We start from the raw sequence: 17,493 nt of genomic DNA on the forward strand, positions 1-17,493 counted from the left end.
CCTTTTGTTTATACAACACCTACAATGCGCTTGATTCTGGGGAATGGAAAGCTGGCAAAGATAGTCCTTACCCTCAAGAATCTTACGTACCAGTGAACCTGAGGTCAATTAGCTAAGCTAAATATAGCAGTCACCAAATTTTATTTCTGGAAGGGTATCTAGTGTTAAAAAAAAAAAAAGAACTTATCTGATTCAGGAACCCACATGATACTAAAGAAAAATTCTATCAAATGGATGGATGAAACAACAGGAGACCAGACCAAATTTAGACAAAGGTATAAGAACCAGTTTTATGGGACTGATTCGGTGGCTTTCAACCAAGGGCAATCCCTGTCCCCCACCCCCCTCCAGCCCCAGGGACATTTGGCAATGTCTAAAAACATTTTTTTTTTTTTTTTTTTTTTTTTTTCATTTTTCTGAAGCTGGAAACAGGGAGAGACAGTCAGACAGACTCCCGCATGCGCCCGACCGGGATCCACCCGGCACGCCCACCAGGGGCGATGCTCTGCCCACCAGGGGGCGATGCTCTGCCCATCCTGGGCGTCGCCATGTTGCGACCAGAGCCACTCTAGCGCCTGAGGCAGAGGCCAAGGAGCCATCCCCAGCGCCCGGGCCATCTTTGCTCCAATGGAGCCTTGGCTGCGGGAGGGGACGAGAGAGACAGAGAGGAAAGCGCGGCGGAGGGGTGGAGAAGCAAATGGGCGCTTCTCCTGTGTGCCCTGGCCGGGAATCGAACCCGGGTCCTCCGCACGCTAGGCCGACGCTCTACCACTGAGCCAACCGGCCAGGGCTAAAAACATTTTTTGATGTCACAACTGGGAGGGTGCTATTGGCATCTAGTGGATAGAGGGCAGAAATGCTACTAAACACCCTACAATGCACAGGATAGTCCCCACAACAAAGAATTATTTGTCCCAAAATAACAATAGTGCCATGGATAAAACACCGTGCTTGAATCTGACATTCAAGAAACTGTAGGCCAGCCTTTCTCAACTGGGGGTTCTATGAGATAATTAAGCTCTAGTCATAATTAGGCATTAGACCTCCATTGTATAAAATGAATTAACTTCTTTCCTATGTATATAGAATGGTACTAGCTGTGTACAATCTTTAGAAGAATGGAGAAAATAATCATAGTCATGCAAATCTTCTTCTCTTTTTTATGGTTGAGAACAGTTGCTGTAGACATTCTGGTCATCTGGGGCAGAATAGGGCTTCATCCACACAGTCTGTTGGACCTCTGGAGAATCCAGGATGCTTCAAGACAATACTTATCCCACAAACTAATTTGACCTTTTAGAAATAAAATGTATTTAGGAAAAATAGCTTACTGTAGGGTCTCCACTGAGGTCAAGGCCAAGAACTGTATTTTCAGTAGAAAGGAAGAATTCTTCAGCAAGTTTAACAGTCTCCTTAGCCCCTGAAGGGCCATCTCTCCTGTCGACTGATATCAAATATCTTTAATATGAAAAAAACACAGTTGAAAACTAATATGATAAAAAAGACAACTCTTGAGAATGGCCAGAGAGTTATGGCAGGCACATCTTACTTATAGGAAATGTACAGCCTAGATGACACGACATCTTACTCACTAGAGGGAATGAGACTTAAGTTCCTAAATAGTACCAAATATCTAGTTAGTGTTCAAATTTCTAATTGTTTCGTGTTTTTTGTTCAAGTACTTGTTTTTTAGTTTGTTTAATTGAGAATCCAACTAAAGGTTCACACATTGTGTTCATGCATTGTGTTCACACATTGTATTCATGCATTGTGTTCACACAATGCATGTCAAATGCTGTTTTTTAATCTACTGCCTTTCCCTTCACCCCCTAGCCGCAGCCCTGCCACCGTTTTTTCTTAAATGTATTTATTTATTTATGGTTGTTGTTTTTTTACAGAAACAGAGAGAGGGACAGACGGGAACATAGAGAGATGAGAAGCATCAATCATCAGTTTTTCGTTGTGACACCTTAGTTGTTCACTGATTGCTTTCCCATATGTGCCTTGACTGTAGGCCTTCAGCAAACAGAGTAACCCCTTGCTCTAGCCAGTGACCTTGGATCCAAGCTGGTGAGCTTTTCTCAAACCAGATGAGCCCGCTCTCAAGCTGGTGACCTCAGGGTCTCGAACCTGGGTCTTCCGCATCCCAGTCCAACGCCTATCCACTGTGCCACCGCCTGATCAGGCCTTAAATTTATTTTTTGAAGAAACCAGATCAGCCTGACCTGCAGTGGCACAATAGATCAAGTGCTGACCCGGGAATGCTGACTTTGCCAGTTCAAAACCCCGGGGCTTGCCTGGTCAAGGCACATATGGGAGTAGATGCTTCCTGCTCCTCCCCCCTTTTCTCTCTCTCTCTAAAAATGGATAAATAAGACCTAAAAACCCCAGATCTTTTGTCCTATAACATTGCCCACAGTCTGGTTTTTGCTGATTAAAACCCTGTGTTACGAACATGTTCTCTTGTCTCTTGTATTTCCTAAAAATTGAACATTGGACCTAATCTAGAGGCTTAATCAGATCAATTTTTTGGCAAGAGTATTTAATTGATGGTAGCGTGTTCCTTCATCAGGAAGCTTAGAGCTATCATTTCATAAGGGTTACAAAATCAGTAATATTCTAACATGTATCTAATAGTTGATATATATATTAGCTAGAATTCTACAAGGTATCTAACATTCAGAGACTCCCTGTTAACACTGTGTCATTTTCCTCCAGCACTTATTAGTTTATCCACTTATTTACAAAATTTTGATTTATGTATAAAATGCAGTGGCTTTTTTTGTGACAAGAGACAGAGAGAGACAGAAAGGGACAGGTAGGGACAGACAGACAGGAAGGGAGAGAGAGATGAGAAGCATCAATTCTTTGTTGCAGCCCCTTAGTTGTTCACTGATTGCTCTCTCATATGTGCTTTGACCGGGGGGGGGCTACTGCAGACCGAGTGACCCCTTGCTCAAGCCAGCGACCATGGGCTCAAGCTGGTGAGCCTTGCTCTAACCAGATGAGCCTGCACTCAAGCTGCTGACCTTGGGAGTTTCGAATCTGGGTCCTCCATGTCCCAGTCCAATGCTCCATCCACTGCACCACTGCCTGATCAGGCTGTCTTTTTTTTTTACTTAACAATTTCCCCTGTCATTAAGTAATGTTTGAAAACAATATAGATCATATGAACATAACAATGTAATTATTGTCTGACTGCTGGACATTGTAGGATGTTTTCTACTTTTTGTTACAAATAACACTACAATGAAGAATCTTATGCATAAATCATCTATTTCCCTAGGACATATTTCTAGAAGAGAATTACTAGGTCAGAGGGGAAAATTATTTTTATAGATCTTCATACATACTTCTATTTAGAGAGGTATTTTTAATTATATATGCTCACCAAAGTGTAAGTTCACAAACACTAGTTATTACCTTTTCTGGGGGGATATAGGGTTTGAAATGGTACTGTAATATTTCTTTTTAAAATTATCTGATTACCCTGGCCAGGTAGCTCAGTTGGTTAGAGCATCGTCCCAATATGCCAGGGTTGTGGGTTTGATCCCTGGCCATGGCACATACAAGAATCAACCAATGAATGCATAAATAAGTGGAACAACAAATCAATGTTTCTCTCTCTTTCTTACCCTCTCCTTTTTAAAAATCAATAAAAAAATTTTAATGATCTGATTAGTGAAGTTAAATAGTTTTCTATACATTTAATGGCCATTTACACATCTTCTTTTCTGAATTCTCTTCTTGTCTCTAGGTGTTTTTTTTTAATTGGGGTATTTATCTAATTAAGTTTAATGTTGAGATTTTTATAGCCAGAAATGTTTTATAGCTTTCTTCTTTCGAGGACCTACTGAGCCCTGACTATGTGCCAGTTCTTTTCTAAGTACAGGATGTGTAGTGGTGAGTTCAAAGACAAGGTTCATGGCCTCACTGAATTTACACTCTAGTGGGTGAGCATATATACACAAATAAAACAAGATAATTTCTAATCTGGTTAAAAATACTGCCATAATGAAAAGAAATGAGGTGACTAGAAGATTTGAGGAGACACTTTAGATAAAGTTAAGAAAAGCCCCTCTCAAGGAAGTGACAGCTGAATTGAGACCTGAATAATGAGAAGATGCCAGCCATCCAGGGATATGCAAAAGTTACAGAAAGTATACCAAGGTGCTGAGTGAGGTGAGACAGTCTTGGTCTATTTGGGATACAGTGACACCAGTGCGTAATAAGTGACAAGTGGTCCAGATAAGGCTGTTGAAATAGGAAATGCAACCAGATCATGTGGAACCTTGGAGGCCACAGTAAGAAGTCCAGATTTTAGGTGAAGAGCAATGGGAAAGCCATACCTCACTACAGCAACTCTACTCAGAATTTTATTGCCACATGAATAAATTCAGAATTGCATTCTCAACATTAAAGAATAGGGTTCTTGGGTCTTTCTTCTATTATAAGATAAAAATCAGTTATTAGTTGATTTATAAAAATCCACTATACCCACTATATCTATGGTCAAAGTAGTAAAATTTTCACAGTCTAGGTTTTTTTCTTTTTTGACAGAGTCAGAGAGAGGGACAGACAGGAAGGGAGAGAATAAGAAGCATCAATTCTTCGTTGTGGCACCTTAGTTGTTCATTGATTGTGTTCTAGTATATGCCTTGGTCGGGGGACTATAGCAGAGCGAGTGACCCCTTGCTCAAGCCAGTAACCTTGGGTTCAAACCAGTGACCTTGGGCTTCAAGCCAGCAACTATGGGGTCATGTCTATGATCCCACACTCAAGCCAGAGACACTGTACTCAAGCTGGTAAGCCTGTGCTCAAGCTGGATGAGTCCATGCTCAAGCCAGTGGTCTCGGGGTTTCGAACCTGGGTCCTCCGTGTCCCAGTCCAATGCTCTATCCAGTGTGCCATCGCCTGGTCAGGTTCACAGTAAGATTTTTAAATGGTGATGACTAAGGTACAATGCTTCTTACCTAACATCAATGTCTAAGTTTTCCTGTTTAGACTGTTTTATACCCTCAAGTATAGATTCCACATAAGTTCTTTTAGTCATTCCTGGAAAAGACACAAAGAAAACATGTCAAGAGATCATCAACTAGCTCATCCTTCAACATTAGCATCCCTATGTGAACAACTGTGTTTTTTTTTTAAACAGACTTTTCTTTAAATTTTTTTTTTATTTATTCATTTTTTTAGAGAGGGGGGGGGAGAGAGAGAGAGAGAGAGGAGAGAGACAGGGGGGAGGAGCAGGAAGCATCAACTCCCATATGTGCCTTGACCAGGCAAGCCCAGGGTTTCGAAACCGTCGACCTCAGCATTTCCAGGTCGATGCTTTATCCACTGCGCCACCACAGGTCAGGCAACAACTGTATTTTTACTTTATGTTGTGACAAATGCATAGTTAAAGATGAAATAAAACACAGCCCTTATAGATATATTTTAGTAAATAATAATTGAACTTTAATAAATTTGGAGGAAAAATGAAGTACTACAAAAATAACATGGAAAAAAGACATACAAAATACAAGTCCATTAAAAACTTAATTCCTTAGATTCAACAGACATAAAATTACTCTCACAAACTGCTATGAAAAAATTTTAATATTCTAACAAAACAAGAACAAGAAGTCTTTTTCCAAAGCATATCTTTAAAAAATATATATATTTTTCTGTTAGCAGAATGTTTTCCTGCTGGCTTAGATTAAAATCTTCTCTTGAGTTCCTTCCTCAAATCTACTCAGGCTCAGTGTTTCTATCCAGGGCACTGGAGATGTTCTTAAAGTTTGGGTGCTTAAGTCCTCCTCTTTGGCGGGGCTATAAGAGAGTACTCTACAGAACAACCCCCTCTAAAACACTCTTGTACCCCAATTCTAAAATGCTTACTTCTGGTGGGAAATCTCCAGTAAAGTACAGGAAATTATAAAGAAAAATAAAAATAACATATAATCCCAACACCCAAAGATAACCACTGTTCTTGTTTTTCTAGGTGCACACACACACACACACACACACACACACACTTTGAATAGATGGGATGCTACTTGGTATATATGTATTCTGTTCAGTCATTTAATACTATCTTCTGAGCATATATATCCTCATATCATTAAAGTGTATTTGCAATATTTTTAATAGTTGCCTAATATTCCATTTTGCTTTATTTAACAATCCCCTACTGTTACATACTGAGGTTAATACCTCCCTTTTGAATCTCTCAAGAGCAAACTCTAATTAGCTCCAATAATTGGTAGGTTTCTTCTATCCTTCCCTTTCACTACCCTCACTACCATAACTTGAAAATGTTTAAAAATGCAAGATAAGAATCTTCTGCTTGTCCCAGTTGTCAACACTTACTTTACTAAATGTAGTTGCAAAAATTTTACCCCCTGAATAGTGACCAGGCTACACATGTCAGGGTGCAAGATGACCTGTCAGTCACAGACAAAATGCTAAGAGGGACACAAAAGATACTATATAATATTTCCACTCTTGTGGAAAGAAGGTCCCAGGAAATTTCTCCAGACCACATCTAGACCTGCTCCTCTCCATCCAGAGAGGTTTCACTACATCACAGCATCACAGCTTGCTCCTGGCCTAAGACACTATTTATATTAGTCCCTGAGAAGTGACTGAATAACCTCATTTCAATGATTGTCACAAAACATGACTCTGCATCTACTTAGTGGCATTGCCTCACAAATGCTCTTATGCAGAGAACAAGAATTAGCTTATTTTTAAGGAACAAACATCCTTTTTTCAGAGTTAGAAAAACAACCAAGAATAACAAACAAAATTTTTGCAGGTCTTTCTATTTCCCTTAAACCAGGGTTCCCCAAACTTTTTACACAGGGGGCCAGTTCACTGTCCCACAGACCATTGGAAGGCCACCACATACAGTGCTCCTCTCACTGACCACCAATGAAAGAGGTGCCCCTTCCAGAAGTGCAGCAGGGGGGCCGGATAAATGGCCTCAGGGGGCCGCATGCGGCCTGTGGGCCATAGTTTGGGGACGCCTGCCTTAAACAGATAATACCTGACAATTTTTTAAAGGATAACTCATTCGTTAATAGTGTACATCATAAATGTACATCATAAGATTTGGAATGTTGATTCTACTTTTACAATAGAGAAAACTAAGTGCTTCATATTCTCAACTTGTAAACACATGAATGATCACAGCACAGAAAAAGTACACTGGCTGAGAAGGAATTAAATTCTACCTGTAGCACTTTCTCTTCTGGGTGTGCTCCTTAGTTCTAGGTACTTGACACCATCATCTGCAAATTCTTTAATGACATCTTTTGTGACCTGAAAATAAAAGCAATGTACATAATACTGATCATGTTGGTGTAAGGGTCCCAATGAAAGTGCCTAATGCTACAGCTTTATTTCACTCATTAAATTTGATTTGCGGCCCTGGCTGGTTGGCTCAGCGGTAGAGCGTTGGCCTGGCGTGCGGGGGACCCGGGTTCAATTCCCGGCCAGGGCACATAGGAGAAGCGCCCATTTGCTTCTCCACTCCCACCCCCTCCTTCCTCTCTGTCTCTCTCTTCCCCTCCCGCAGCCAAGGCTCCATTGGAGCAAAGATGGCCCGGGCGCTGGGGATGGCTCCTTGGCCTCTGCCCCAGGCGCTAGAGTGGCTCTGGTCATGGCAGAGCGATGACCCGGAGGGGCAGAGCATCGCCCCCTGGTGGGCAGAGCATCGCCCCTGGTGGGCGTGCTGGGTGGATCCCGGTCGGGCGCATGCGGGAGTCTGTCTGACTGTCTCTCCCCGTTTCCAGCTTCAGAAAAATACAAAAAAGAAAAAAAAAATTTGATTTGCAAGGCATGTTAGAAATCTTCCATGTGGTTAAGATTAACCACTTTGTCACATCCCTAGTGGAGACTGACAGAACTGCAAAATTTCCAGTATCTCCCATCACCCCCCTCACTTCCACATTAAATCCAAATCTGTAGATCATTCACACTTTTTGTTTTCTCTCCTTTTAACCACTTTTCTATTTCCTAGTGATAAAACAGAGAAAGCAGAGCTAAAACCAGTTAAAAGCATCTATGAGTGTGTAGTCCTAGAAAAGTACTCCTGGAAACAAACAGCTAATGTGATTAGGCTTTACTAATGTGCCATTTAAAGGCATGGCTTTAGGTTCTTATTTAAGTTATTTATAAATAGTTGTATTTTTTCAAGAAATTCTTTAAGCACAGTTAAATTTTTACCAGAGGTACTTAAGAAAAATCCTTTTGGGCAAAAAAAAAAAAGGGGGGGGGGAGATAAATATGAGTCAAACTGTATCCAATTTAACACAAATCTCAACAATCCAAAATTACAAAATTACTAAATGACCAGGGTAAATGAAATTTAAAGGCTGAAGGTATGTTTTCCTACTCTGCCATCAATCCCCCAAAATACCAAATCTAAAAGTAAAAGGACCAGGTGGGGGAATACTATGACAACATGCCCTAGTTAGTCCTTACAGTGGGTATTCAATCTTACCCTGCTTTGACTATGTGTATATGGGCAGGTAAGTGCAGTGTCCTGGCAAAGGAATAGGGTTTGACTCATTGTGCAAAGTGTCTAATGGGTGGCACTACCTCAGTGGATAATGGGCTGCACTCCAAGGTTTGGTACTCACCTTTTTTTTGTCCCCTAAAAATTAAAGCCAGCCCTGGCTGACTGGCTCTGTGGACAGAGTGTTGGCTCAGCATGTGGACATCCTGGGTTCAATCCCCGATCAGGGCACACATGAGAAGCAACCATCTGCTTCTTTTCTCCTCCCTCTTCCCCTCCTCTCCCTCTTCTGGTTCAAGCATTGGCCCTGGATGCTGAGGATAGCTCAGCTGGTCTGAGCATCAGCCTTAGGAGCTAAGGATAGCTCAGCTGACTCCGGCACTGGCCCCAGAAGGGGGTTGCTGGGTGGATCCCAGTCAGGGCACATGCGAGAGTGTCTATCTCCCCTCCTCTCACTTAAAAAAAAAAAATTAAAGCCTTAAAGAAATTTATTAGTGCAATGGGTGGTTCAGATTCACCAGATGGCTGGAGAATCAGCCTCAGACTATACATCTTAGAACACAATAGAATTCAAAAATCACCTGATACTCTTATACCAAGAGAGTCACCACTGCTTCCTCCAGCACAATCACCAGCTTGCAACCTCCACATACTAGACCCAATGGCCCTACTTCTTTAGGAACTCCACATTGCTGCTTTTGCCATCATCAGATTGTGGGCCTCGTTTGTGTCTTTTCATTGCTTCAGGCCCAAAGACCCCAACTCACTCTACACTGCCTCACAGGAGATTAATGCAGAAGCCTATCTGTTAATGAGGGTGTGAAGTGGCAGTTCTTCTCATTGACTAAAGTGATCATATCTACTATCCAGGACACCCCTCACCTTGTGGTGATATACCTGTGAAACCAAATGAATAATAGAAGGTTGCTAGCAAGTATAAAATGAAAGCAATGAAAGATTTATCTAGGCACAGCGAGGCCTGTGGAATCATCCCTACCCCACGTCCACATCTGTGTCTGCCAGATTCAGCCCTACCTATAAATTCCTCCCGGGCAGGAACCATGTCAACCCATCTTTGTATCTACCAGTCTCCAGCACTGGAACATTATGGGCGCTCAGTCAACTTTTGCTGAACTAAATTTTGAGACTCAACTCACCTCCAAAAGGTGATTAATTTACTGTTTATCATGAAGATCAATCTCGGCCAAGGAGGAAAATTCTTTCTTTACCAGTAAAAAGTTAGTTCTCCAGAAACACAGGTTATATTTCTTACTTGCACTTTTTTCTAATGATTAAGAACACTGACAGAATTTTGTTTCTCTTCATTTACAAAGAGTACATTTTAGACGAGATTGGGCACGTTCAGGGTGGTATGGCCGTAGACTTTAAGCCTACAGCACCCGGTATTCCCAGACGGTCTCCCATCCAAGTACTAACCAGGCCCGACCCTGCTTAGCTTCCGACAAAGAGTACATTTTAAAACGCCATCCTTGTCAGGTCAATGATACAGAAGCCGGTCTTCCATATCATGGAGCTTCAGATAAGAGACCACAGTGGTGTCCTTTAGTCCTTCATTCCCACAGGAAAGGTAAAATTTCCCTAGGGATTAATAATTAAATTTTCAGGCACTTCTTGAACTTCTTCACTTTCTACAATGTCCACCTAGGCAGTGGAAAAATTTTCCAAGCAATAGGGATAAAATCTTATCAATGACATTTCTGTGGTCAAATATTATGGAAAACATGACCAGATTTTCTCCTCCATATTGTCCTCCATCTAACAGAACATACTATAGTTCTTTCCTCTTATCTTTTACAATAAACATAGTCTTTTGATATTAGTTCTTAGGCAAATGTCTTACATTGGTTTTGAAAAGAGTTGACATTAAAAAGCAGAAAATATTTTTCATCAGACTTGATGCAACAAGGGCATAAATTACTTAATATTTTTAAAACTTGTCTAAAAACAATTCTTTTCTTACCATTAAAATATCTTCAGGGCTAGTAGTAAGCTGATGAATAATATGAAACATCTGGAAACATCTATAACATGAATGAAAAGTTTTAACATACTCTAGTCATCAAAAGCTCAAGATAAACCCAGTAAGCAATTAAATGAATAGATTTTAGACTAATAGAAATGATATATTTATAAAGAACTATAGAATAGGTTTTTCAAAAATTACATTGATCTGTAAAGACAAATAACTGGAAATAAAACATTACTGATATTTTAAAGTGGAAAACACTAGTTTCCCTTCTCCACCACAATCTCCACCCCTACTCTACCCCACTCCACTGGTAGGAGCAAATAGGAAAAAAAGTCAATAAGCCTATACTTTCAAGTCTAAAGAATATTCCAATATATCTAGTATAACTTCACAATCAACATAAATCATTAAAAATATTGTCAACAGTCTGACAACTGGAAAAAATGCTATATGTCAAGTTATACTCTCCACAGTAGATGGCTACCCTATTCCTTAACTACTAAAATCTGAGTTCTTACATACTATTTACAATCTCAAAATAGTGACAGAGAAAAAAGAAGTGTCTACAATCTCCCCAAACTCACTCTTCTAAAGTTCTTTTCTTTCCCTTATCAATCATAGTCATCTGATCATGGATTTTAAGTCCTGGTTTCTTAGCTATTAATTTCTTCATGGTATTACAACTAATGGATCCATTCAAGTGGGCATGTAGTTCCTAAAACAAAAGAATACAATCAGTAAAAACAAAAGAATATAATCAGTAAAAACATATCAAGCATGCACTAGATTCATATCATCATACCAGGTACTTGATATTTACAATCCGTACTAGGCGAACTGCCTACTAGATTAGCTATATAACTTTCAAAGTTCACAAATTATACCTATAAAATTTACTTTCGTTTTGTGAAAAGAAACAATACAGAAGTCATTATAATTAGCAACCACTCTAGAATTCTGTGGCTGAATTCTCACCACTTTAGGTAATTCTGAGTAAAAGGTTCTCTTCCACTGCTGCTGATCTTCTGCCTCCATCATGATTTAGCAGAATAAAGAGGTTTTTCTCCACTCTTATTATTGGTATGAACAGTACATTATAGTTCGGTCAGTAAATTTTGTAGTCTTGAACTTCCTTCATATTTCTTTATTTCCACACATTTTTTTAAAGATTGGGTATAAATGTCGTTCTGGACTCAGCTTCACCTATTTAAACAAATGTGAACATTTTCAGATGTTGACATAAAAACAGTAAAACAGGATTTTGCTAGTTTATTCCTTAAAAGACAAAAGTCCATCAAAAGCTAATTTAAATGAGCTAACAATCTGAACTATAAATAAGAGGTGGATTACAATCTGAAATTTAGTTGGCTATGTTCCTTGCCTATTAGCATTTTCTATAAAACTACTACTTATAAAATTTCTAAAACTAGAAATTTATAAGGCCTATTTTGGGTTAAAAAAAGTTTACTTTGTGAATTGTTTAAAATACATAAAGGAAGAGCAGAGGTACTGGCTTAAGTGGACCTAAGTTAGCCCTTTTACTAGTTTTGCAGTTTAGTAGCCATGTGTCCTCAGTCACTTAACCTCATAGCTTCAGTTTCCTCATTTGTAAAAAAAAAAGGATAAAAATGCAGAACAGCTGTGCAGCTTGATACAGTAATTTAAATTCCTCTCTCCTAGTCTCCCATAAAATCTAGTGACTACCTTTCACTCAGTGCTTTATAACATTTTATCTTTAATACTTTTTATTTACTCATTTTAGAAAGGAGAGAGAGACGGAGAAAGAGAGAAGGAGGGAGGAGCAGGAAGCATCAACTCCCATACGTGCCTTGACCAGGCAAACCCAGGGTTTTGAACCGGCGACCTCAGCGTTTCCAGGTCGACGCTTTATCCACTGCACCACCACAGGTCAGGCATAACATTTTATCTTAAGCACTGATTTGTCTTTCTCACTCATGAGACTTTAAGCTTCCTTAAGACAAGGAATATGGCTAGTACCTAGCAAAGTGCTTTGCACACTACAGGTGATAAATCCTAATTCTTCCTTCAGCTCTGAAGGTGGCTTATACATTAAGATACAAGTTCCAGCCTGATCAGGCGGTGGCACAGTGGGCAAAGCATCAACCTGGGATGCTGAAGACCCAGGTTCTAAACACCAAAGTTGCCAGCTTGAGCACAGGCTCACCAGCTTGAGCATGGGGTTTGCTGGCTTGAGCATGAGATCATAGACATGACCCCGAGGTCACTGGCTTGAGCCCAAAGGTCACTGGCTTGAGCCCAAGGTCGCTGGCTTGAGCAAGGGATCACTAGCTCAGCTGGAGACACCCCCCCCCCCCGCCCCATCAAGACATGTATGAGAAAGCAATCAATGGACAACTAAGGTGCCACAACAAGTTGATGCTTCTCATCTCTCTCCCTTCCTGCCTGTCTATCCGTGTCTGTCCTCTCTCTCTAAAAAAAAAAAAAAAAAAATTATTTATCTTATGCCTTATAGGATATGTACAAATACATTTCCTCTAACATTATTTATAATAGCAAAAAATTGGAAACAACCTAAACGTCCATCAGTAGGGTAATGACTAACTTAATTATATATACCACCCAACTGATTATCTATGACTATATAGAAAGACTTCTATAATATAATATTACTTCCAAAAAGTAAGATGCCAAATAGATGGTTTAGAATGATAACACTTATAAATAAAGCATGTATGTATACACGTACACACACTCTTATTTATTTATATCTTTACTTCTAAAACATATATGAAAGGGCATAAAGAAAACTGTTACCACTAGAATGTGGGCTGGAAGTGGCAAAGGTCAGGGGAGAGAATTTTATTTTATTTATCTTATATAGTTTTCTGCTAGTTTAAGGTTTTGCAAAAAGCATGTAATACTTCATTATTTTCTGAAATAATTTAAAATTAACATTTTTAGTAAGTAATATATTTAGACAATTTACTTAATAACTTTAATAAATTAAAATTTTAAATATTTAACAAGATAATTGTTTGTAAAATAATTGGTAAATTTTTAATCTTGCAAAACAGCTTTATTATTATAAATTGTGAGAGGAAAGAATGTTTCTGATTAGACAACAAAATGAGAGCCTAAGAAAGCATTTAAGACATTTTAAGAAGGCTGGTAACATCCTCCTCCAGGCTCCTGACTTTATTTTGGGCCACAAACTATCCCCCAGATTAACTTTTAACTAGTTGTGAGTAAATTTACTGACCCCTAGCTACAACGTTAACCTATGGAAATTTAAAGCCACAGAAACATGCAAATTTGAAAAAACTGTTGTTTCACTGATCTTTGCCTAAGATAATGCTACCAACAATACCATTCCCTGACAAATTGAAATTTCCTGGGCTGGATTCTGCATAGGGTGAGTAAGGCACTGAAAGGCAACACACTGAGGTAAGATCTTTCTACATTTGTACTAATAGTTTATCAAGTTAGAGAAGGACCAGAACCAAGTCACCTAGAGTACTTTTTCATGAGGAATAAAAAGGAGAATGATAAAAAGGAGTTGTTACTATTTACTAAGCACCTCATCTAAGTGTCTTAGATGGTTATTTTACTTAATCTTCACAACCCATTAGGTATCCTTCCTCCCATTTTACATAAAAATAAACATTAAAAAACAACAGAAATAATCATAAGATAACCCAAGTCACAAATTGTGCCCTATTCTCTTTCTTCTTGAATCACTTTAAAAAAATTTTTTTAGATTTTTATTTTTATATTTATTTTTATTTTTTTGGTATTTTTCTGAAGCTGGAAACAGGGAGAGACAGCCAGACAGACTACCGCATGCGCCCGACCGGGATCCACCCGGCACGCCCACCAAGGGGCAATGCTCTGCCCCTCCGGGGGGGGGGGCACTCTGTTGCGACCAGAGCCACTCTAGCACCTGGGGCAGAGGCCAAGGAGCCATCCCCAGCGCCCGGGCCATCTTTGCTCCAATGGAGCCTCGCTGCGGGAGGGGAAGAGAGAGACAGAGAGGAAGGAGAGGGGGAGGGGTGGAGAAGCAGATGGGTGCTTCTCCTGTGTGCCCTGGCCGGGAATCGAACCCGGGACTTCTGCACGCCAGGCCGACGCTCTACCACTGAGCCAACCGGCCAGGGCTTTTTAGATTTTATTTATTCATTTTGAGACAGAGAGAGAGAGAGAGAGAGAGAGAGAGAGAAGGGGGGGGGAGAAGCAGAAAGCATCAACTCCCATATGTGCTTTGACCAGGGAAGCCCAGGATTTCAAACCAGCAACCTCAGAATTCCAGGTCGATACTTTATCCACTGCACCACCACAGGTCAGGCAGAATCACTTTTCTTGATTTCTGCTCTTTACCAGAAAATATTCTGAACACATCATGTACATTTTACTAACTTGTCATTAAAATATCATTTCTACAGAGCTATATTTTTTCAAAGTCCTAGAACATTTTTCCCCTCTTTGGTCTTCAATCAACCTTGCCACAACTCACAAAGCAGACTTAGTCCTCTCCTTTTAGATGAGGATCCCAAGGCCCAGCAAACTAAGGGGAGTCCTTCTCCCATTCCCTTCAAAGGCATTTCCAAACTTCTTAAGCGTTCATCTGAAGTGACAATTTAGACACCAGCTTTACAAAGACAAGAGAAGCCATCAGGCATGAATTCCCTCTATTTCTCTCTCCCCTCCTCCCCAACACTTAAATTTATCTTTATCTAAACCCTTTCTTTCCTCATGTGTCAGAGAAAAAGGATTCCTTCTCTTGTCTCTCAGACTAATTTGTGCACAGAATCCCATTGCTTACCATCTATTTTAATTCATTACTCCACTAGTTAATCTCACTTTTCTATTCCTCCAACCTCCCTCCACTGGCTAATTTCACTCAGGGGACCAACATGCAAGTATAGTATTTGCTTCCACCCAAAAAATAATAATAACTCAAACTTTTATTCCATGTTCTTCTTTAACTACTGCCCTTTCTTTTATTTATTTATTTTTTTTTATTTTTATTTTTTTTGTACTTTTCTGAAGCTGGAAACGGGGAGAGACAGTCAGACTCCCGCATGCGCCTGACCGGGATCCACCCGGCACGCCCACCAGGGGGCGACGCTCTGCCCACCAGGGGGCGATGCTTTGCCCCTCTGGGGCGTCGCTCTGCAGCGACCAGAGCCACTCTAGCGCCTGGGGCAGAGGCCAAGGAGCCATCCCCAGCGCCCGGGCCATCTTTGCTCCAATGGAGCCTTGGCTGCAGGAGGGGAAGAGAGAGACAGAGAGGAAGGAGAGGGGGAGGGGTGGAGAAGCAGATGGGCGCTTCTCCTGTGTGCCCTGGCTGGGAATCGAACCCGGGACTTCTGCACGCCAGGCCGACGCTCTACCACTGAGCCAACAGGTCAGGGCCAACTACTGCCCTTTCTTACCTCTCCTTCTGAGCTAAGGTCCTTGAAATGGTCATTTAGACTGGCTGCCACCATTTATTATCTGCCATTATAACATGGGTTTTGCCCTTACTGCTCCACAGAAATTGCACTCCCTGAGGTTATTAATAGCTTTTAAACACTAAATCTAAATAAGACTTTTCAATTAACAAACCTTTATCCTGACTCAAACTTTTGACTTCCAGTATTCAAATTCAAATTGGCTGGACTTCAAAATTCATACTTTTAACCATTATGCTATGTTGCTTCAAGGTAATCACACCTATACTCATACTGATTTCCTTCTCCATCTCAGCTCGTCAGTCACCAAATCCCAATTAATAAATTATAAGTCTCTTTGCCTGACCAGGTGATGGCACAGTGGACAGAGTAGTGGCCTGGGACACACAGGACCCAGGTTCAAAACTCCTGAGTCCCGGGCTGGAGAATGGGCTAATCTGGCTTAAGCGTGGGGCCGCTGGCTTAAGCGTGGGATCATATACATGACCCATGGTCTCTGGCTTGAGCCTAAAGGTCCTGGGTTGAGCAAGGGGTCATTCGATCGGCTGGAGCACCCCCCTCCTGGGCCAAGGCACATATGAGCATATGAGAAAGCAATCAATGAACTAAGGTACCGCAATGAAAAACTGATGCTTCTCATCCTTCTCTCCTGTCTCTCTTAAAAAAAATAAAATAAAAAAATCTAAGTCTCCTTAAATATCTCTGAGGCATTTTTCTACTGGAGATGACACCCAAACACCGCACCCTATTCAGAAATTTGGTGGTTACTTTTAACCCTGAACAATTTAAACCCTATCATGAGAAAATAATCCCTTCTCTCCCATTATTCCCTCCCTACCCTGAAATCACAGAATTTAGAAAGTAGAGGGGAATGTCATTTTATAGCCGAAAAACTGGAGCTAGTATAATTATTGTCGGCTTGGCACAGGGCTGGGAATACAAACGAATCAATAGTATATATCTTTAGGGAAAATGCAATTGGGTGAATCACAATATCTGTAAATGTTTGTTCATTTTGCACCTTCCCTGAACGCCTTATTTTCAGACTTAACATGGGATCACTTTTGTAACAAAGAATTAAGTAAATTAGAACTAGTAGTTAGTAACCTAGGAACGACCCCTTCTTCTACTTGCCCACCAACATCAGTGGTGTGGCTTTCAGTCCAAATTCTGGCTGTCCCCACACTCACCTTTCAAAGATTTTCATCAACAGTTGAGACAACTATGAAAACTGAGATAAAATTTCCTTCAAACGGAAAAGCTTGTAGAAAAGTGACAACCCATGCTTCCCTGACAGTTTACGTGTCCACAATAAGCCGTAGTGGGCAGTCTTCCCGCGAAAATGCAGTCCCAGAAAATCAAAGAAAAGTCAACCACAGTAGATTTTTAGCTCAAGGTGCACGCTCCGCAATTCTGATTACGGAGGCGCGCTCTTCCCGGAAGTGACGCAGACTGTCGCAGAAGAGAAGTCTCGGAGGAAGGGTGATTTTTCCGCACAGAAGTCTGCGAGGTGGGAACTAGGGCGGAGGAGCAGCTCACCACCGTGAAGAACCGAGGCTTTTGAG

At 40.7% G+C, this 17,493-nt stretch overlaps 1 protein-coding gene across 2 annotated transcripts in view; it reads right to left on the minus strand.

The window, feature by feature from the left end:
* ADAL (adenosine deaminase like) overlaps window positions 1-17,467 on the minus strand; it is a 35,136-nt gene extending 17,669 nt beyond the window's left edge. For both annotated transcript variants that reach the window (XM_066343293.1, XM_066343292.1), the window contains exons 1-7: window positions 17,119-17,467; window positions 11,472-11,699; window positions 11,081-11,211; window positions 10,488-10,548; window positions 7,221-7,308; window positions 4,974-5,055; window positions 1,332-1,458 (exon numbers count right to left, since the gene is read on the minus strand). In XM_066343293.1, coding sequence (XP_066199390.1) covers window positions 1,332-1,458; window positions 4,974-5,055; window positions 7,221-7,308; window positions 10,488-10,548; window positions 11,081-11,211; window positions 11,472-11,534 — 552 coding nt within the window. In that variant the 5' untranslated portion in view covers window positions 11,535-11,699; window positions 17,119-17,467. The remainder of the gene's footprint in view (window positions 1-1,331; window positions 1,459-4,973; window positions 5,056-7,220; window positions 7,309-10,487; window positions 10,549-11,080; window positions 11,212-11,471; window positions 11,700-17,118) is intronic.
* Between the last annotated feature and the right edge of the window lie 26 nt (window positions 17,468-17,493).

Source organism: Saccopteryx leptura, chromosome 6, assembly GCF_036850995.1.
Source record: "Saccopteryx leptura isolate mSacLep1 chromosome 6, mSacLep1_pri_phased_curated, whole genome shotgun sequence".
NCBI lineage: Eukaryota > Metazoa > Chordata > Mammalia > Chiroptera > Emballonuridae > Saccopteryx > Saccopteryx leptura.